General features: G+C 35.9%; 2 protein-coding genes across 8 annotated transcripts; one reads left to right on the forward strand and one right to left on the reverse strand.

Annotated features, from left to right (window-relative positions):
* Positions 1-947: 947 nt before the first annotated feature.
* LOC114407345 lies at positions 948-12,364 on the forward strand. Of its 3 annotated transcripts, XM_028370415.1 has the most exons (15): positions 948-1,531; positions 2,381-2,453; positions 2,554-2,684; positions 2,792-3,193; positions 3,287-4,593; positions 5,161-5,567; positions 5,685-7,528; positions 7,610-7,770; positions 8,031-8,191; positions 8,927-9,087; positions 10,164-10,737; positions 10,838-10,967; positions 11,071-11,228; positions 11,337-11,422; positions 12,109-12,364. In XM_028370415.1, exons 1-11 carry the CDS (start codon positions 1,358-1,360, stop codon positions 10,356-10,358), a joined length of 5,016 nt encoding a protein of 1,671 aa, XP_028226216.1. In that variant the 5' UTR covers positions 948-1,357; the 3' UTR covers positions 10,359-10,737; positions 10,838-10,967; positions 11,071-11,228; positions 11,337-11,422; positions 12,109-12,364. The 3 variants fall into 3 exon arrangements, with proteins under 3 accessions (XP_028226216.1, XP_028226215.1, XP_028226217.1); XM_028370414.1 differs by having other exon boundaries at positions 10,164-10,967; XM_028370416.1 differs by having other exon boundaries at positions 10,164-10,967; positions 11,345-11,422.
* A 1,599-nt stretch (positions 12,365-13,963) lies between these two features.
* LOC114407346 (cullin-1-like) lies at positions 13,964-19,822 on the reverse strand. 5 transcript variants are annotated; one of them, XM_028370418.1, is made up of 22 exons: positions 19,685-19,786; positions 19,528-19,584; positions 19,298-19,434; positions 18,996-19,131; positions 18,776-18,875; positions 18,449-18,634; positions 18,254-18,301; positions 17,972-18,175; positions 17,814-17,891; positions 17,426-17,515; positions 16,946-17,026; positions 16,786-16,845; positions 16,667-16,696; positions 16,492-16,578; positions 16,252-16,401; positions 16,128-16,183; positions 15,920-16,040; positions 15,669-15,830; positions 15,413-15,556; positions 15,077-15,295; positions 14,779-14,946; positions 13,964-14,650 (listed from the first exon to the last, which is right to left on the reverse strand). In XM_028370418.1, exons 3-22 carry the CDS (start codon positions 19,299-19,301, stop codon positions 14,549-14,551), a joined length of 2,226 nt encoding a protein of 741 aa, XP_028226219.1. In that variant the 5' UTR covers positions 19,302-19,434; positions 19,528-19,584; positions 19,685-19,786; the 3' UTR covers positions 13,964-14,548. The 5 variants fall into 5 exon arrangements, with proteins under 5 accessions (XP_028226219.1, XP_028226218.1, XP_028226221.1 ...); XM_028370417.1 differs by having other exon boundaries at positions 19,528-19,788; XM_028370420.1 differs by lacking the exon at positions 19,298-19,434 and having other exon boundaries at positions 19,685-19,785.
* Between the last annotated feature and the right edge of the window lie 2,057 nt (positions 19,823-21,879).

Below are 21,879 nucleotides of genomic sequence, written 5' to 3' on the forward strand. Positions count from 1 at the left end.
AGCGGGTAGATGAATATTGCAAATCCATTATTATCGGTGCTGTAGACATTTTTTCTATAATAAATTATTGTCTATAAATTTATATAAGCAGATAATCATACATTATACCGTATTAAATCAGACTAATCGCAATATACTAGTATAGTAATAAAATATCTTTGTAATAAATTTGAGTCCAATGTATTTTTTTTTTAACTTAGAGTATTTTTACTGAGAGTCAAAAACTATTTTTCTCAAAGAGAATTTGTGACCGATTCAAAGAACTATTATCAGTTATGATTCTGCTCTCTTTTCGTACTACCGATACAATTTTTTTCCAACTTTTTTTCAACTATTTATTTAAGAAATTAACTCTCTTTATAAAATATTTTTTCATACTGTATTGAACCACTAATTATATATTTAAAAGATATGATTATTTATCATAATCCAAGTATTTATACGAATCAATAGCTAGTTTATTATATTAAATATGATAGGATTTTAGATTTATTGTCAATAATGTTCTATTTAATTTAAGTTTAAGTAAGATTATCTTGAAAGATATTTTATAAATAAAAAATAGATTATGCATTAACAATCTAAAATAATAGACGTAAAAAAACACTATAAAATAGTATTACATGTATTATTTAAGCACAAACTATCAAAGTTATTTTTTAGAATGATTATTTTAAAAATAATATCAATGGTGATATCTGATTAATTAATAATATAGAAATTTTTACGTGCACGACTAAATAAAAAATTGGGGAGGGAAGTAAAAACACGCGCCGCACAAAGCGTTTGGGTGTGCTAGTAAAAAATTGGGTTTGAAGCGAAAACTTAAAAACGAGGGAGCGAAGGGGTAAACTGTTTTCTTTGGCACTTTTTTTCCCCTTTTCACAACTAGTTTCTCCCTCTCTCTCTGGATTAAAATATTGTTTTTAACGAAAAATTAAATAAACAATTTAAGAAAAATTAAGGAAAAAAAACGCGGCTGCTGTATTCACCAAAAACAGAGACACGGTGAGAGAGAGAAAGAAAGAAAGACAAACTCTGTTCTGATCGATCCCAGCTAAGATTCAACGTTCCAAATAATCGAACACAACTTTATTGGTTTTTCGATTTATCTGAGGTTGTGCTTTCAATTCTGCTATAGTTTTTGTTGTTGTGAAATCTGAGGCTGTGATTTCTACGCGAGCCCGCAATCGTGTAGAATTTTTCAAATTACTTGCGGGGGTGATTTGTTTGGGTGGGTTTTTGATTCCGGGGAATGGATCGAAGAGGGAGTGCGATTTTGATTGGGACGAAGGGTTCTCAATGCGGAGGTTTAAGCTGGAGGGTTTGATTTTTGTGTTTCGTTGTATTTTTTTGGATGATTTCTGCAGGAGGTAGGGATGCAATAAAGGGGCTAGGGTTAGGGTTAGGGTTGGGAGCTGGGAGGAGAGAGATGGTGGAGTCAGAGCTTGAAGAAGGTGAGGCGTGCTCGTTTCAGAACCATGAAGATTATGATGCCACCGTAGATCCCGATGTTGCCCTCTCTTACATTGTAACGACCTTTTTTTATCTTGATTTTGCTTGCTCTGGTGTTCTGAGTATACTTTTGTTGGTTTTCAAGCTTGGAATTATTGGTGTTCACTTGTTTTACTTTGTTAGATCCATGGCCTGAATTTTGTTTCCGGTTGGTTTAATTTGTGTAGTTTTGGGGTTGTGCAGTGCCGAAATGTGTTTTGTTGTGAGTTGAATAGATTTGATATGTGGTTAGCTTAGAGGGTGTAATAGAAGATTTTGAATTTTTGTGGCCTTTGTGATGTCAACTTGATGCATTGGGTTGTTGAGGGTGTTTCTGATCAATCTGCCTGATCTGCATATGTAAATGCTGTGTGAATCAGATTGGTGCTGTAAACAATTAATTTCCCATTTTTCTGCTTCTCGTTTGATCTTTTTTATCTTTTTCCTTTCATGAAGAAATAATCGTTCAATTTTTTTATGTGCTTTTGTTTTTGTAAATTGATGTTTACGGTTTAGGAGTGCTGTGTTCCTTCTGTTAGACTTGGATATAATGTCCGCTAAGTGCCAAACAACATGGTGGAGTCGTTTTGTCTGTATTATAATTATGACAGCATGAATTACGTTTCTTGTCGTTTCCGCTTCATAAAATTCGTGTTTTAGAAGTTTTGTACCGAAGGAACTTCCTTAATTTGAAAATCGTGCCAACTGTGAGATGGCTGCGTGGCACATTTAGAGTTGTTCCATTATTTTGTTATAGAATGCTGTTTGTTTCTGTATGATAAATCATAAATATGTCTACATCTGTTGGACTTTGTCAGCCAGATTTAGTCCCTGTTCCTGTTTTGATAACTAATCTTCTTTCTTTTCTCTCGATTCTTTCCCTTAGGATGAAAAACTTCAAGATGTTCTGGGACACTTTCAGAAGGATTTTGAGGGTGGGGTGTCTGCGGAGAATCTGGGTAAGTCTTAACTTGTTAGAACCATGACCCATCTAATGTAGGCTTACAAATTAAATAGTTATTGGTTCTAATGATATCGAGATACAATTGATCATTACAGGGGCAAAATTTGGTGGCTATGGATCATTTTTGCCCACCTATCAGCGCTCTCCTGTTTGGTCTCACCCAAGGACTCCACTAAAAAATCATAGTCAAAATACACCCAGATCTCCCAATAATTTGCAACCAGAGGTAAATTTCTTACACTAAATTGATGACTGTATATGAGGTTTTATGACTTTCCCTCATGTTATTTTTTTCATTTTCGACTTATTTCAAATTAATTTTGTACCATGTAGGGTGGGCAGGGGGATGCTGTACAATGTTCAACTGGAACTCAGTCATCGAGACTTGGCCCAGGTTCTGGTAACTCCTCAAGGATGCCTGCAAACAAGGGTCTCTCTTTAGATGACGGAACTAATCAAGAAAAATACATGACAACCACTAATGCTGACACATCCACTTCTAAGCATGAGTCTCTAAACAAAAAAGTTAATAGCACATCAGACCAGAAGACACTGAAGGTTCGAATCAAAATGGGTCCTGATAGTTTATCAACAAGGAAAAATGCTGCAATATACAGTGAAATTGGTCTCGATGTGTCACCATCATCATCACTTGATGACAGCCCCTCTGAAAGTGAAGGAATTTCTCGTGGTCCTCAAGATGCTCCTTTTGAATCTCCAACCATTATCCTTCAGGTTAATTATCTTCTGGCAGTTTGATTCTCCTTTATTCTCTTCAGATTGAGCTTAACAATATTAGGTTGAATATTTTTTGGTGTCTTGGAACAGATTATGACAGACCTCCCTCAGCTATTGTCGCCTATTCCCGATGATACGATCGAGTTAACTGTAAAGGAAACACGTGCTAGAGATAGCATCTCTGGTCCTGTTCATATGGATGACCCAGAAAGTTTTGACATGTATGAATCTAATAATGTAAAGGGAGACAGAAAATTGTTAGGTGGGAGTGGGAGGAAAATGAAATCTCTGGAGGGTTGTGAATCCTCAATGGAAGTCAATGGTTCTACAAAGAAGAATACTCGGAATGATGTTGGAGTGCTGTCAAGAAAGGAACAAAGTACAGATGCATTGACTATGGAGGAGCTAGTTTCAAAAACTATGAAGCTTCCACTTTTATCCAGTTCATATTCTTTCGGTGATGACTTGCTTAAGGCTGTGGATGGGCAATGTGATTCATCAAAGGAAGCCAACAAAGTTATGGTGAGGGAGAAAACCTTCTCTGATCAGGGACAAAGGGAACAGGTGGAGTCAACATCTACTGAGGTGAATGGTTCTGCTGAGAAGGCAAAGGGAAGTTCAGGAAGAAAAGTTGTGGGAGATAAGGTTTCTCTTGATGACTACCCAGTAAAAGAAAATCCTCAAGGAGATAAAAATTTCAACTCAATGATAGTTGAATCTAATGTTTCCAAAGTTAGGACAGAACCAAACACTGAAGAGCTGCCTAAGAAGGCTAATCAGAGAGGTAACCTCTCTGAACCAGATGGTATAGAACATCCATTTCCAGGGGGTAAGAAAAAGCCAAAGGGAAGTCATGGCACCATGGTTATGGAGAGGGAAAAAGAAAATTTGAAGGTTGGATCCTCTTTGGTTCCTAAAACAAAAAAGAGTTCTGATGATAGTTCTGCATCGAGAAATGAAACTGAAGATGCCAGAATACAAAAAAGTCTTGGAAAGACTAGAGATACTTACAGAGATTTCTTTGGGGAATTGGAAGATGAGGAGGACAGAATGGGTTCATTGGAGACCCCTTATGAAGAAAAACTGAAGGAATCTGAGGTGGTCGAGAGGAGTGCACCTATGACTAGTTATGGAGCAAAGGAGAGATCTGGTGGTAAGAAAGCTGATAAGCCATTCACAGCAATATACCCTAAAACAGCCACAAATGTCTCATGCACTGGAAATGCAAATGGTACTGACATAGAGAATGGTAAAGGGGTTCCTGTAATGATACCTCCTGTTGAGATGGACGATAATTGGGTACAGTGTGACCAGTGTCATAAGTGGCGTCTTCTTCCTGTTGGAACAAATCCTGACAACCTACCTGAAAAGTGGCTATGTAGTATGCTTGATTGGCTGTAAGTTCCGATTCAGTGTCTTAATCTTTTGAATATATGTCCATAATTAAAGTTTAATGCCCTATTTTGATAAATTTTTCATAAATACTTAAAGGATAAGAAAATAAGAAGGTAAAATGAATTGAACTTCTCCCATTAGTTAAAATCAACTCATGCACTTTAACTTTTATAGGAGCTCTCATTTATCATATCCAAAAGTTGAAGTGCATAAGTTGATTTTAACTTAAGGAAGAAGTTTGATTTGTTTTTTTTCTTCTATAAATGCTTCTAGAGAAGTTTCTTCAAACGGGCCAAAGAATTAGTGAGCTTGTAGCCCAATTGGAACTGGCCCCAGTTTCTTAAGGAGTTAAGGTTGAGGTGTGATCTTGATTTTAACTTTTCCAAGTGCTTTCACGTACAACATCCTCCCCCCCCAAAAAAAGAATAAAAATAAAAATAAAAGCTAGAGAAACTAAATTGCTTGTTAACATATAATGAGAACTACTTATATTCATTATAATGGATAGCACATCAATTGCATAGGTTTTTTTTTCTAAATCAACTAATGTTGTATGCATAAATATGCAGGCCTGACATGAATCGATGTAGCTTTAGTGAGGATGAAACCACTAAAGCACGTATTGCATTATATCAAGGGCTTCCTCTTGATGGTCGAAGTAACCTACAGAATGTCTCTGGCAGTGTTATGGTGGGAGGAACCATGGCAACATCCCAGCATCCTTACCAATACCAACTAAATAATGATCTGCATGCAGTACCTGGGGGCAAGAAAAAGTTTATGAAAGAAATATCAAATTCTATAAGTAAAGACAACTTTTCTCAATCATCATATTCTATTAAGAAAAACTTGCAGTCAGCCGTGAAAAGTAAGAGCTTAAATGATGTGAACAAATCTCCTGTTGCGAGTGAGGCTGATGTTCCCGCAGACAAACACAAAAATAAGCAGAGGATGCTGGAGCACAATTCTGATAGAGGTAACTTGAACCACATATTCATTGTGCTTTTGTGCTCTGTATTAACTAATGTGCAGATGTTCAAACACCTGTTAAATTTATATGATGTTATGTTCATTTCTGGAATTTTGTTCTCAGGTGATATGAAAGTCAAATGCAGGAGGGACTCTGATCAAGATAGTTCTAGACCATCCAAGAAATCTAAGAGTGACAAGGTTCATTCTATCAATGAAGAGTGGATTATAGAAGAGAGTGGGACTACTAGGAAGGTGGGTTCAAATAGCACTTTTCCAACAACCTCAGTTGGCAAAGATCGACCTAGACAGAAAAACCACTCATCTTCGCAGGACTTCAAATCAGGAAAAGACGGGTTGCCAGATTCTGCTGAAACCACAAAAGATAAAGGTCAGGGTTCCTTGGATGAGGGATCCCTGGATCTGGGGATTTGTGATTCAATTGGTAGTGTGAAAAAAAGGAAGCTGAAGGGGTATCAGGATGCTCAAACTTACAGCCCTGGTAACCCTTGCCTGCAGGAGAGCAAAACTTCTGAGCATGAGTTTAGTAATTCCAGGAAGGAAAAGAAGGCAAAAAATTCTAAATATGAAGGCAAAGAATCAAATGCCAGTAAAGGAAGTGGTAGATCTGACAAAAAAGTTAGTCATACAAAGACCCAGAAATTCAGGCAAAAGCCTGAGAGCAGTTTGTCACAACGGAGCTTGGATGGACTGGACTGTTCAAAAAGGGACTTGGGGTCTGTACAGGCTTCTGTTGCTGCCACTTCAAGCTCTTCTAAGGTTTCTGGCTCTCATAAAACCAAAGCCAGCTTCCAGGAAGTGAAAGGCTCACCTGTGGAATCAGTTTCTTCATCACCTATAAGAATTTCAAATGCAGATAAGTTTACAAACAAGGAAATTATTGGGAAAGATGATTCTCATGATATTGCTGCTGCGGATAGTCCACGAAGATGCTCCGGTCGTGAGGATGATGGTGAGAATGATCGATCTGGAACAGCTAGGAAGGATAAATCTTTCACCATTTCCCATAGGTCAGATTTTCAGGACAAGGGTGTTAATCACCTGTCAGATACTAAACTTAAAGCTCAAACAACTGGTTATTGTACCGATGGTGGTGTTGACACTATAGTCCCAGATGGGACACATCCAGGCACAGAGCAGATTAAGCATCCAGGTGAAGACAACATTGTTTATTATGCTAATACGTCTCAAGCAAGGAAAAATGGCATAGAATCAGGTTTGGAGGGCAACAATCCCAATGACAGCTGTAAGTCAGAGTCCCATGCAGATAAGGTCAAGAGTACTAGTTCCCCATGTCAACTGAAAGATCAATCTCCTCTACATGAGGCAAAAAATAAGGATGGAAAAATTAAGTTGCAGGAGAAGTTTGGGTTCAAGCCTGACCTAAATGGGATTACATATGCTGGCAAGAATGATTATACAGGAAAAAAGGAGAGCAGGAAAAAGGAGAATCACTCAAATCGGGGTCATGACTTTCAAGATGTTAGTACAGATACCCCATGCAAACAGGAGGTATTTCATGCTCCTATTCAGAATCAGTTGCCGGACTGTGATACTGAAAGATCCACAAAGAGATCTCTTTTGGAAAGAACTGATCAAGAAGTACATGGAAAAGGGAAGCCATTGCCATCATTTCCATCTGAAGGATCTCAAGTTGAGACATTAGGTCATTGCCCACGACCAGTTGGCTTACATAAAGGAAATGGAGATATGGAAGTTGATCCTTCCAAAGTGGATGATGTGTCAAAGTTACAAAAGAAGCAATTGAAAAAGACCGGCCATCAAAATGGAAATCAGCAAATTGGTTCAAGAAATCCCATACTTAATGGTCACAAGTCCAAGGAGCTTGATGCCCCTAGTCCAGCTAGAAGGGATTCTTACACCCATGCTGCTAACAATGCTCTGAAAGAAGCTAAAGATCTTAAACATCTGGCTGATCGTCTTAAGGTTTTTATGCAGTCCCTTTTAGACTTTTATGCTTTTGCTCTTCTCAGTCCTTATTTTACCAATTTTGGGTTTATCAAACAGAATACTGGATCCAGCGCTGAGGGCACTAGTCTTTACTTCCAGGCAGCCCTCAAATTTCTCCATGGAGCCTCTCTGTTAGAATCTGGCAACAATGATAATGCTAAACACAATGAGATGATTCAATCAATGCAAATATATAGTAGCACAGCAAAATTGTGCGAGTAAGACAACAGTTTTCTTTATAATTGTGCTTTAACTTGTTTCAAAGATCATATTGTCTTCCCTTGTTTAAAATACTGGTGTAAATATTCTTTCCTTCATCTATTGTTTTATTAGGTTGCAATTTGCAAACATGCCTTCAAACTTCATTACCATGCTTTGCATAAATTATATCTTTAGGCTGATTTTATGTTGTATATCATGACCTTTATGATTGGAATATTTTTATTTTGGTACCATCTTAATATTTTCCTTTTAATAGGTTTTGTGCTTATGAATATGAGAAATCAAAAGACATGGCTTCAGCTGCTCTTGCCTACAAATGCATGGAGGTAGCATATATGAGGGTAGTATATTCTTCACACACTAGTGCAAGCAGAGATCGGCATGAGTTACAGACAGCACTGCAAATGGTTCCTCTTGGTAATGAATTTTGTTACTTGATTTTCACTGCATTTGCATGATGCAACAATTTTCTTTCAAATTCTCAGTTTCCATTTGAATTTGTCCTAGATATCCTACCAAATCCCATCTCCATTTTGATGATTTGGCAATTAAATGTAAAATATTCTGATAGTTTTGTAGAAAAAATGTCATGTCTCATTCATTATAATGGATTATCTGAACATCACTCATCTGACAAGCATTCTATATGGCATGATCATGGATACATATCCTCTTTGGTGGTTGTCTGTAATTTGGGGAGGGGGGGGGGCATTTAGAAGAGTTTCTATGGAGCTTATTCAGGCTTATGGCTTTATAAGCTGTTTTTAGTTTATTTCAATGAGTTTAATGGAGAAACTTATCAAAATAAGCTATTTTAAGCTAATTTCAGTAAGCTTCACGGTCAAATTTATGGATAAGCTCTTGTGGGATGAGTTTTTAAAACTTTTTATTAAATAAGTGTTTAATTGTTTTGTTTACCAAATGCACACTAAACGTATGAACAGAAGAAGGAAAAAGAGAAGAAGAATAAGAACAGGATGAAGAATAGTTACATATGGCTAATTCGGTTATACTAATATGTCTGAAATTTGTTTTTCCTTTTGTCATGTCATGTAAGTGGAATATGGTTTCTCTTTTTAGGAGTACCATTGACATTGTGCTGAAATTGGAGTAGATTAAACTCATTTTTTTTAACCTTGTTTCATTTGTCAGGCGAGTCTCCATCATCATCTGCCTCTGATGTAGACAATGTTAACAACTCTACAGCAGCTGACAAGGTCACCATATCTAAGAGTGTCAATTCGCCCCAAGTAGCTGGAAACCATGTTATTTCTGCACGAAATCGTCCCAATTTTGTGCGATTGCTCAATTTTGTAAGTATATAGTTCTTATTCACAGAATAATGATCTTAACAAAAGCCACCCATTTCCTCACATGGAAAGCCTTAGAAACTTGATAGGAAACCATAGTGAAGGATAATGCATTCGTAAATTTTACTTCAGAATAATGTGAAGTTCTGAAGTCCTGTTGATTACTGAATTCAGTGATTGTCATGCCAGGCAATGCTTTCACTCATTGTGCTGTGAAATATGGTTACTATTTAGGATCTATGATGGAGTTTGCAGAATTGAATTTATTTGGTATAGGACTATAGTAGCATCCTGCAAAAATTTAGAAGTGCTATATTTTTAAGAAAATTACAAATTAAAAAATGCAACAAAATAAATTACAGTAAACCTTGAACTTAACTGAAAATACCTAATGAATCCTATTTTGAGCTTTCACAAGGAGAGAAATGTAGTCATAAACACCAAATGTGTAAATTTAATTTAACCTTTGATGGCTTGTCTAACAAAGAGCAGTCAAATACATGTGCACAGTAAAACTAGTAAATTACTGTGGCTTAAGAATAGCCAAGGCCAAAGAAATTTGCAAATAAGTAAACTGTTCGAATTCAAAGCATCCCAGTATTTCCCATTAAGACCAAATGAAGGAATGAGCTTCCTAAAACTGAAAGGTAGTAGATCATCAAGGAAAGAGGACTAAGAATGTGTTTAAGGCTGAATCTGTTCTAAATTTTAGGTAGTGGGATATAGAGTAATAGATTTTATGGTCTTATTTTCTGAATCTTATTCCTACAATGTTTGTTCAAATTGTACACAAGTAAAATTTCTGCAAATAAAAATCTGGTATCCAATAGGTACAACCCTTTTATGATCCCATTTGATTCCAATTCTATTCCTACTTCAGATTGCTAGGGCATGTTAGCTTTATAAAATCAGATCATATGGTCTTAAGATCTGGATTATGATTTTAGTGTTTGCAATAATTATTACGCCAAAAGGGAAGCCCGTACCAACAACTATAGTGTTAGCTTACATACTTTGTTGACTGTGTGTTAATTAGCTTGCATATGATATATTGGTCTTGTTGACTGTATCAATTGCAGGCTCAGGATGTTAATTTTGCCATGGAAGCCTCAAGGAAATCACGGAATGCTTTTGTAGCTGCTAATTCTAGCCTGGCTGTGGACAAGATTGCAGATGGTATCTCCTCTATCAAGAAGGCTCTTGATTTTAGCTTTCAAGATGTGGAGGAATTACTACGTTTGGTAAAGGTTGCTGCAGAGGCCATTAATCGATAAAGGATCCATTTAATCAAAGATGATCCTAGCTCGTTAAGAAGATGTGTTTCTTTGTCATGTATAATATCTTCACTCTGACAAAAAGACAGTCTGAATTAAATTGTGAAGGGGAAGATTCATTTTGTTGGATCTTGATCTGGTCTTGCCATCTGGTGAAAGCTATTACTGTCTCTATACATATTTTTGCCATACACAGATGGAAGTCTCAGTTTACAGTCAGAGGAATTCAGTTGCTCTCTATTGTGTACAAGAATAAAATCTTTGCAAATCTTGAGATACGTGGAGGCACTTGGAAGTAAACTTCTGTAATGCAGATTCTGAGCTACTTTTTTTGTGCGGAATGATGCTACATCCAGATTATAAATTGAAGATATAATAGGTGAATGTGGTTAGACTTAGAATTTGAAACTATTTGCTATCTTTCGTCCTCTTCTCATTCTGGAGGGTTTATTATTTTGTCAATGTGTAAATGTATAAAGTTGTAATTTCTGGAGAGACGAAGTTGTGGATTTTGCATTACTGCAATCATGCTTCTACCAGTGGGTACTGCACTTTCTCCTCTTGTCCAATCTCTCAGCAGAAAGGAAAGTCAAAGAGAGCCAGACTAATGTGAGCATTTTCTTAATACAAGGGCATACATGTCCTGTTCCTGTAACTTTTGTATTTCTCAATAGCCGTTTTTTTCCTGATTTGAATCTCGACTTATATGCAGGTTGTCTTGTACAATGTCAGGATTAGTGGTAGAACAATATTCTTTACTCATTTTATTGTTGATAGAGACCAAGCAGAAAACCGAAAAGGAGGGATGTACAGTAAGATTTTTTTTTGAAGCGGCGGGCAATTACCTGCAAATGGATTGTCAAATTATAGGTACAAAACTATGCCTGTCTTGTAAAATGCGTTTTGTTCGATAGCCAAGTGAATGTCAAAGCATCTCTAACTCTTGATTGCATTACATCTCTTGTTTTTCCCGTGAAGGGATGCAGTGGACTTGTAAATAAACATTCTAGATTCAAGTTAGAGACAGTGCATGCTGGTTGCTGTCTTCATGCAGAATCTGACAGGTATTTTGGCATTATGATCAATTGATTATTGGCATATTTCTTGATGATCATATTACTGCTAAACTGGCACTATTAGTTGTGCACTGCTTGGGAAAATCTTTATATGAAAGTGTTATATACTCTTATATAAACTTTAATTTTAATTGATATAGAAAATTATAAATATTATTAGGATAGAAATATTAAATAGACCCTTTAACTTGCCTCTATTTTAAAGGTAAAATCTTATTAGTGAACATCAAAGGGATAAGCGTACAAATACTTACATACATGTGTGTTAACGTGCCTCAGCTCTAGATGCTGGTCTTCTAACTAGTTTCCTGTTCTGAAATGGCTTAAGCGGACAACATAGATTGTAGTCATACAAGAAATTTAGTTTTAGGACGTTTGTTGCAACTATATATGTCAAGATTGTCAGGCATTTCACACGTGTAGCACAAGCACAGCAAGTAATTACCAGAGCTATAGATAGGTTTGTACGAGTCATTCAAGTTATTGATTACCTAGCCTAAGACGCTGCTCCCTCATTATGGAATATATTCTGTTTCCTACTTGCTTTCTGGTTTTTTGTCTGTACTTTATGCGGGTATTTATATGGGTGTATGGTAAGCATCATATTCTAGTTAGCATTCCGCGTTGCATTTTATGATTAATTGATGCCAACCTAACAATGTCTGTGGTTGCAGGTTTGAGCAACCGAGGCAAATTCCAGAGAGATCGAGGTGGCCAAATCTGTAACTGGCCTTGGTGGAGTTTTTTTTTTCTCTCTATTTTTTTCCCCTGCTTTTCCCTTAGTCTACAGTATTTACATGTATTTTTTAAAACAGTTGATAGTATTGGGCATTTATTTTAAAATTTTGACTTTACTTACCTGTTCTTATAATGTACATAGCTATATTCATTTACCTTTTAGTAAACGATAATCTCTTATCCTTTCGGTTTGGTAACGAGTCCCATTTGGTGCATCTTGTGAAGTTATATGGGGTATAGAATTGAAAGTAAATAAAAAAATAGTTTAGTGTAAGATTATGGGTGTTTGATTGTGGTTTTATTTTTTAAAAAGTATATTTCTAGATAATTTTCAGACCTGATTTTTAGAGAATAGAAGGGAAGATGTGAAGTGAAAGAAAAAAAAAGAATAGAGAATTAAAACAATTTAGTAATGTTTTTGTTTTGAAAATTAAAGAAATATTGATTTTGGAAACAGTTTTCACAAATTATTTTTATTAACCAACTGCCTTTTTGTTTTTTATTTAAGAAATATTGATTTTGGAAACAGTTTTCACAAATTATTTTTATTAACCAAGTGCCTTTTTGTTTTTTATTTAAAAATAGAAAGTAGTTTTTGAAAATAGTAAACAAACAAGAATCAATCTTTGTTGTACGCAATTTGGATTAACTTATTTGGGTTTAGTGGCTCCACATGGCTCCATGCCATGTGGATCCTCACCCACCAACAACCCCTGCACCACCAGCTCTTCCACCCCACCCCAACCTCCGGTGAGACCAAGTTCTTCAATGGCAGGCCAACTACGAAGACCCCGTGGCAAACTGCAGAGAGAAGGTTCAAAAGGCCGGTACGAGGATCTTATCTCAAGGATCTAAAGAAAAATCGAAATGTAACCACAAGCAATATTTTCTGGCTCAAAGATCGAGGAAGAGGAGAAGAAGCTCGGCCGCTTGATGTTTCATCGAACTCTTGCTTGATACATCTTGTTTGGACTGAATTTAATTTTGATTTTGGAATGAGGATGATTGAGAGTTGAATGAATCTGTTATAGGGTTTTATTATTTTGCTTGCTGGTTTTTTTAGTTCTCGTAACAAGGATTTGGGGAAGGGGGAGAGGGAAACGGAGGGTTGGTGGGTGCGTTTGTGGAGGACGACATTGGTGGAGGGAAGATGAAGCTGAAAAAATATGATGCCATCAAAGGAGAAGTTTTTCTCTCACTCTCTCTCTTACTCTTTCTCGTCGGAGAAGGTGGATGTGGCGGAAAAAAGTGTTACCGCCGGAGGTGATTTCTGATCGGGCCGACTGGTGGTTGCTAGGAGGGGGGAGGGATTTCATGTGGATGACCTGCAATACTAAAATTGATCTAACTATAAGGAATCATGATTTTTAATTAAGGTGGTCCACCGAAGTAATGGCCATGACACTAGTCTTTTATTTGAGATAAAATTATTTTGGATACAAAATTTATTTCTAGAACATACAACTTATATCAAATATATGAATTAAGGATCTAACTCCATTACTTAAATAAAATATGAATTATTATAAATTATCTGATACTAGTCTTTAATTCTTATAAATAAATAAAAAAGATTATGTATATAACAAAACACGTTAATTATTGCTAATTTAGTCTTTCAAATTGTAATGGTCCATCAAAATAATATTTAAAATTAATAAAAATAGTAAAATGAATTTTGAAATTATAAATTATCAATTGATTCAGTCTCTTGAAATTAAAATGGTTGATCAAATTGACTCCTAAAGTTAAAAAAATTAACAACGAAAAAGAAAAGGCTGAATTAATATATCCATTGAGAAAATTCTATCAATCATATTAATAACCCCTAAAATTAAGTTGTGAAATATGCATAATTTTCTTAAATAGATACATAAGATCAAATGACTAATCTAAACTACTGAGCAAAGAAAGAAGACAGAGAAGAGATAATCCGAAATTATAAAGGATAAAGCCAGAAAATATATTGCTAAAGCAGTTGATATCAACAACGGCCGATGAGCCACACTAGCTTGCCTCAATTTGTAGCACTTAGGTAGAATATCAAGGTTCAATCTTTCATTGTGCCACCTTCACTTTCCCACCTTCACTTTCCATTAAAGTAATCAAGATATATATGAAAACAACGTATTTGGTACAATATCTTGCTTCGCTCCAGTACGTATGTTGTATCTTAAACTAGCTCTTAAAATGTCAAGTATGACAAAAGAATCTCGCTCTTGGTGTTACTGAATCAAGCAATCGACTACGATCATTTACAGCATTGTGTAACCGTCAGAACTTTCAACTGTACTTCCCTAAGAATCAAATTAAGGCAACCCTAGTGCTCATTTGCAGGCTATAACACTGGCCACTCTATACATTAGTAACTTCCATTTATGCCAAATACCTGAAGGTGTTTGGGTTATCTTTGTCCCTTTCAAGGTAGTCCCGAGTGATGAGATCTTCAATCCTCTTCTTGATTGCTTTGATGTCAGGCTATAAAAATGCAAATTCAAAAGGTACAGAAAATCATTCAGCTAACGAAAACCTATCACAGCAATTATAATACTTTCTGCATTAAAACCACTTTCAGGTTGACAATAATAAATTCTGGCCTTTTATACCTTGAACATGCGGCCCAACTGCTCAACACACTCCAAAACTAATTGTTGATGACCCAAAATTTTCCTACTCTTCATAATGCGCACAATTGCTGCATCAATGGCATATCGCCGATCTTTGTCAACATCTTCAATTACCTTTTTCCTTTCATCAGCTGGTGGTAGAGGGATCTATCATCAACAAGTGCCAGATTTAGAATCTTAACGGGGAGAAAAGGATGCAACCCGGCTAACAAAGCTTCCAAACCTAATGATCTAATACAATAAAAGATGAAAAGTATGGCTACAAGTAAGCACAGACCTTGATCCTTCTCATTTTATCCGTAAATTTGTAGTTGAACTCAAAGATGTCACTTTGAGATATAACTTTATTGTTTGGCTCCTTGATAAGTATCTTATATTTTGCAGATGACAGTGAATGGAGCAATCTAGCAACATCTTCATGGCCCAAGTTCAGCTGAGTCATAATCTCTGAATAGCTCAACCTATCAGCATTGTTGAATAGCAGTAGGGCAGCAGCCTGTGAAGTAGAAGAGACACTTGTTAAACCACCAGCATGAAGTCATAAATCTTAAATACCATAGTGGCACAAATTTCAACATAAAATAGGAATGGTGATGGGTGAAAGGCAGTTTACTGGATAGGTTGGCACAATTAGTTCAATGTTTTTTGTTTCAAACTTGCCAGTGACGTGGCATGTTCCCAGAGAGTATATCCAAGTAAGTTTTCTGTGTTTTGTCCTCGTTTCATAGAAGCCCTTAAAAACTTCCAAGCACCTGATCTGAAACAAAAACATTCACAATAAAGTAGTATTAATAAATCTTGTCTTCTTCCACACAAAAAAATCACAATAACAGAAAGATAAACAACTCTCATCCACAAGATATTCTTACCATCTCTGAAGGAAGGTTGAGATCAAAAGACTTATAACTAGGCCAAAATCCTGTGGTAAGCACAGTTACTGTCAGGTCAATTCCAGGATTTACATGTGAGTTATCACGAAGATACTCCTCAAATTTCAGCTGATTATCCCTAGCCAATGTCAAGTCTACCACCTGAAAGTTAAATATTTCAAGCAAATTGTTAAACTAACTGATTAAAAAAACAAAGGAGAGCTAGGCATGCTAGGACAAAGACAACTGACCATCCCTTCCATCTTTGATGTGAACTGGCCACCACACTGCTGCTTTAACTTTGTCAAAATACACTTTTCATGGTCATCATTTGCACTCCTGTCAAAAAGTAACCTTCGGGCAAGCTTTTTCCTGCAAATATAAAATACATTAAGGACTTCACAAAATAATATGAAGCCTAAAAAGTATATATTAAAATTAAAAAAACCTAAGTCTTACCTGTAAAATTCTGCAAAGAGATCCTTATCACTGATATATGCAAGCAACTTGACTACCTGCAGAAATTAAACAATTTTTTATACACAAATCATAAGAGATGTAAAATCTAAAACCTAAAAACTACCTTCTCAAGGGTATCTTCAATTGCTTCATCACTTAGCTTCTCACTTCCACCTTTCTTAAGGATATTGTCACAGAATGTAGATAAAAGTTCAGCACTGGAACTACCAGCAACAGTTTTATTGCAGAATATCTCAAATGCTTCCTTTAATGCCTGTAAAAGCAGCCAAAATGAAATATACTATTTAATAACTATAAATCATTCTATTATTCAGCAAGTTATTCTTCAATTGTCTCAACAAACCTTGTGGAACAGTGTATGATTCATAAAGCAATCATTAACATACACCATATATTTGTCATGGAGCTCTAAAAATTTACGGACAAGGACCTACAATGTCACATGATTAGCCTTCAGAATTTTCCAGCTATCATTACAATTATATAATTGATAAACAGAAAACAGTGTGGGGACTTGCTTGTTCCTGAAAGCCAGAACCATTTGTAGTCTGGAGAAAATGAAAAAAAAATATCAGCTGAAAGTGTCAAGAAGCAGAAGATATCAATAAAAATCAAACTGTTGCAGCAAATGCTGAACCTGATTGCTAGTAGCTTCTTCAGCTTGTTGAACCAATGATGTACCCTCAACCGTAATATGCTGCAAACAGATAATCATCATAATACAGCATTGAAAAGAGTTAAAACCATAGAGACTCAAATTAATTAAAAAGCATAATGCAAAAACTAAAGAAACCAACCTGCTTGAATACATTGGCAACAGGATCCAAGCCTTTAGGTATTTTATGGTAAAGTCTATACATCCTAGACAGATCTTCCACCTAGAAAAAAAAACAAATCAAAAAGATCGTTAACCAAAATATGAATGGGTAAAATGATTAAGTGTCATGTGGATGATATTGTTAAATAATTGAATAATTTATTTGAAAATTTTGATTGTCAGGGTATTGTAATTTCTAAATAGCGTTTCAATTTACAAATATTGTTTAAAATCTACATTCCGGTTGTTAAATTTATTTTTTACAGTTTGATGCAGGGATGTGTGTGTGTGTGTACATATTATACTGTGGATCCCTAGTCATTAATTTTGAATAAGAGAAGTGACCCCAAATATGATGGCAAGGTGAGGGAAACATTTGGTTTTTGAGCTGTAGAAAATCTAAAGCAAACATAAACTGAGAAACCATCATCAAACAAACTAATGCAAAACTATCAAGTACCTTATCATCTCTAAGTAAGGCATGACAGCCAGAGTTCTCTTTCTCGAGTAATTGATTTGCATGAGTCACCAGCAGCTCTAGTTGCACTTTCTATTAAAAATGAAAAGAAATAAGTTTGAAGAGGGAGATAAATTTAACAGAAAAACAACTAATTTGTAAAAGGGAAAAAGCTTTCAATAAGGAATGGTCCATGTATCAAGTATATAGATGCAAGATTCCCACACGATGCATTCTAAAATTATCATCAACATGCACCTAATGACTTCTGCTGCAATAGTACACTTAAATGGATAAAAGAGATAACAGGAAGAGAAAAAGAAAAAAAGAAAAAAAACTGTGCATTTCTAATCATCCAAAAAATATATATATTAAAGAAAAACAGACTGACCTCTACCAATTTCTGCTCAGTGCTACAGTGTAAGTAATGAGACACTCTATCTCTCTCCCTTCTCAAGCAATCCTCAGCCTATGCAATAATGGGTTATTATGCATATCAACTATTTAGATACAATCCCAAATCTCAAGGCACAATATAGACAGACTTGCCTTAAGCATATAATCTGGGCAGGAGTCAATCTCAATCCAGTTTGCAGCCTTACTTTTGTAATAATCGGCAGTATCCTCAAGCATATGTACCTCAAAATCCTGTTCATATTGACCCATTTCACCCATACCAATCTCAACAAATATATCAAGAACATTTTTCAACAACGATCTATCAATTTGTTCACCCTCACGTTCTTTATCAATCTGTAACATGAGCCATGGTTATTATAGAAGTCATAATCAGCAATTAAGTATATCATACATGTGAAGTGATATACTTACAAGTGCAATCACAGCTTTCCTAGCATTGACTCGTACCTCCATATAAACCTGTAATTAAAAAAGGTTCATCTGGTATTAATTCAACCATGTATAAATAAATTATTGGTATCACATTGGGAGCTGACTGTAGTGTTGCCCTTCAGCACATAGTCATGGATAAGATCATAAGACAGCTAAAAGACATTGATAACTGACCGATTCACGGAAGCAAGTGAGGCCAACTGCACCGAGTCCAGGCAGGGAGCGTCGAGAAATGAAGTAGCGATCAAGATAATGGAAGAAGCGCGAAAGCCACCGGACCATGACTTTATGATTTAGCCATCTTTGGACAAGCTCCCTCAGCATGAATTCATCATGCTTCTCTCTTAGAGATGGCAAAACCTAAAAACGAAAGAAGTTCAAAAAAGATAAAGGGTATCAAACTCAATAAGTTATATATCAGAAAAGCAAATCAAACAAAAGCCGATGAAAAAGCCAAAGAAGTAAAGCAAAAAAAAACATAAACAGGGGAGATTTCCATACGGTGATTTTGATGTATTCATCGAAAGCATCCTTGTACTTGTCATAAAGCTGTTGTGAAAAGTCATTCGGAGGCTTCTGAGTACACATATTATATATGGTTCTGTGATGGTAATCTTAAGGAAAAACAGCACACGATATCCAAAACTAAGCATTAAAGGGGGATAGATTAGACCAAAAGAACATTGTCAACAACAATAACGGACTGCAAGAAAAAGGATACGTGTATAGCATCATGTATTCCTCAGAACTGAAAGGAGTTTCTGGTGCTCCTTCAAGAATTTTCTTCAGCTTGGTAATCCCCTTCTGCATATAGTCCCAACCTTGGTCAAAATCAATGATCTTTCGCTCCATTGCGCCTGCAAAAATATCAACAACATTCAGACTATGCTATAATTCCAGGCACGCAAAAATGAGAAGAAAAAAAATCAAAACCAATCTTCTAGCACGTAGAAATACACAAAACACATCCATGTCATGCGAATGCAGATTTCAAGTAAAACCCTAAACACACCACGACCGTACACATTTCAATAAACCAGTGCAAGAATCAGCTCTAAACCCTAACAGAGCATTGAAAGAATCCATATAATTCCTGACAATGCTTCACACGTAACACGCGTTTTCAGTCATAATACTGTGCAGATGGCGAAGAACGAATCCTAAAACCCCAAAACAAAGCGATCGTCGAGTCAATAGCAAGAAAAACAAAATCGCAACAATGAAAAAATTTAACGGAAAATGGAAACACAAACCCTAGTTGTTGCGTTGAAGAGACACAGAAAAAGGCTGTTTGATTGTTCTGATTTGGTCTACGATGTATTAATATCAATATATTAGTGTTATTTATTTATTAGTGAAACGAAAAAAGGCAAGGTGTAAGCATGGCGATGGTGTAGTTGCGAAATATACACTGTGCTGTGACTGAGCGAGCAGAGAAAGTAACTGAGAAGACTTAGTAGCGTGACAATCCTTTTGTACGTATGGCTGGCTTTTATTGGGTTGGAGCGTAGCCTTACGCGTTCCCAATCATCTCTTTCACTCTTAATTAAATTGCTGAAGTATATTTATTTATATTTATTATAAAAAAAAAAAAGCTCTTAATAGATCTCATGTTTATCAGGTTTTCGTCCATCTTCAATGCACGGATTCCGGTGTCAATTCTTTCTAGATGATCTTATCGTTGCACACTTTCAATTCTACATAATATCGAAGCTCTGTGCGAGATGTGAATCCCCATGGGACATAGCAAATCAATGTATAGTCTACAATAATGGACACTGCATATGATCTATCTATTGGTAGTGTGTGGACTCAAATATGATAGATGTAATATGTGGTTCGTATAACAACACATGGTCATACTCGCTCCTTCTGCAAGCTACACCAAGCTCGCAAATGCCTCGGTGCACTTTTCGTCAGTACCTGGAAGTTGTTAGTTGTAGGGATTAGTCCTCCACTCCTCAAATGCCACAAACACACAATAGTCAAACAAAGACAACATGTAACATAATTAACCACTACATGTGGTTCCTCTAAGCAAATAACACTCTCACCTATTAGGGTCCAAACTTTGCCATCAATCCTCTCAGGTCTTGATGGTCTTACATAATCATGTAGATGACAATCAGAAGTGATCACCACATACGGATATAACGTATACCGATCTCCAAGCTCCCAATTCAAAAAGCCTTGGAGCCCATCAGGAGTAGCAAAGTGAGGCCTATGAGTTATCCACGTCAAATGAGTGCACCAAATGCTAAATAGTTACCACTCCCTCATTCCACCAAGTTCTTCGAACCTCTCTGCCCACTATAGCTTAGTGTATCTTTGTCCATTACTCACTTTCTCAACGTAATCTCACTTTCTCACAAAAAAAATAATAGAATCATCGGTTTTGTACTCTCTTTACAATCCTCTTGACTTCTACCACTACATCACGTGCATAGCCCTCGTATCACGTGCATCAACAAACATGTACAAACAAACGAGAAAACGAAATGAGGCTGAAACCTACATACTACTCTCAAGGAACCAATTGTGTCCCCTTAAGTAGTAGAAACTACTTGTCACAAACAATCTGACAACATAAAGGCTTATGATTATAACCATCTATTAGTCATAACAAGCAATTTGTCGAGGGTCGCCCAAACCACAACGCCTATAGATAAAATAATAATTTATTGATATATAACAAAATATAAACTCGCACGCCACAAATATAATTCACTAGAGTTCACACTCTATCGGTATTATAATTCATTGATAATAATAATATTACACATGCATGTACCTCAGTAATTTTATCAACAGAAATTTCTCACAATTCCATATCATGCATTAGTCACCCGATTTTGCAATTTATCTTAGCAATTATATAGCAATTAAACCAATAGTTCTCGAATAAAAATCCTAAGGTAATTTTGTGCAAAGGCACAAATTTTAATGTTAAGTTGCCTCTTGTCTAAAATTACTTTATCACTCAATTTTACAAAATTTCGCTCCTAACTTATTTTTAGTGTTCTATGTGTTTCATGAATCTCATATGCTATCCTACATTTTCACACCTAAAAAACTCATTTTCGAGGCCAAAATGTTAAGAAAAACAATCCATACAGTTATTACAATCAATTCAATTTCATGACAATTTTTTATTCTAAATGGGTCCTTAAACTTATTTTAGTCATAACTTTTGCTTGAAATCTCCAATTTAAGTGAAATTTAAGGCTAAGCCTAAGTTTTAACCCCCAAAAAACTCACTTTTAACCTTAAAATTTCCAAAAAAAAACCAACATATCCTCTAGTTCCAGCCAAGGCAACGGCTACGAATATTTGAACATCAAAACAACATGCAATGAAGCCTAACTTCCAAAGACAACAAGGTTAGGGTTCAAGAAATGGAAAACCCCCCTTACCTTTATGAAGTTACACGAAATGACTCATATGAACGAAGAGCTCAGCTCTGTGATGTCTCAAACTTCTAAGAATGAAAATGAATTTTTGGAACCATAGATGAGAAGCTTGCATGAATTTCGTAAGGAAAACAAAAAGACAAAGAAGATTAAGATCTCCTTACCAAGTCTTTGATGGAAGAAACCTCAATAGTA

The sequence above is a fragment of the Glycine soja genome, chromosome 3 (genome assembly GCF_004193775.1).
Source record: "Glycine soja cultivar W05 chromosome 3, ASM419377v2, whole genome shotgun sequence".
In the NCBI taxonomy this organism is placed as follows: Eukaryota; Viridiplantae; Streptophyta; class Magnoliopsida; order Fabales; family Fabaceae; genus Glycine; species Glycine soja.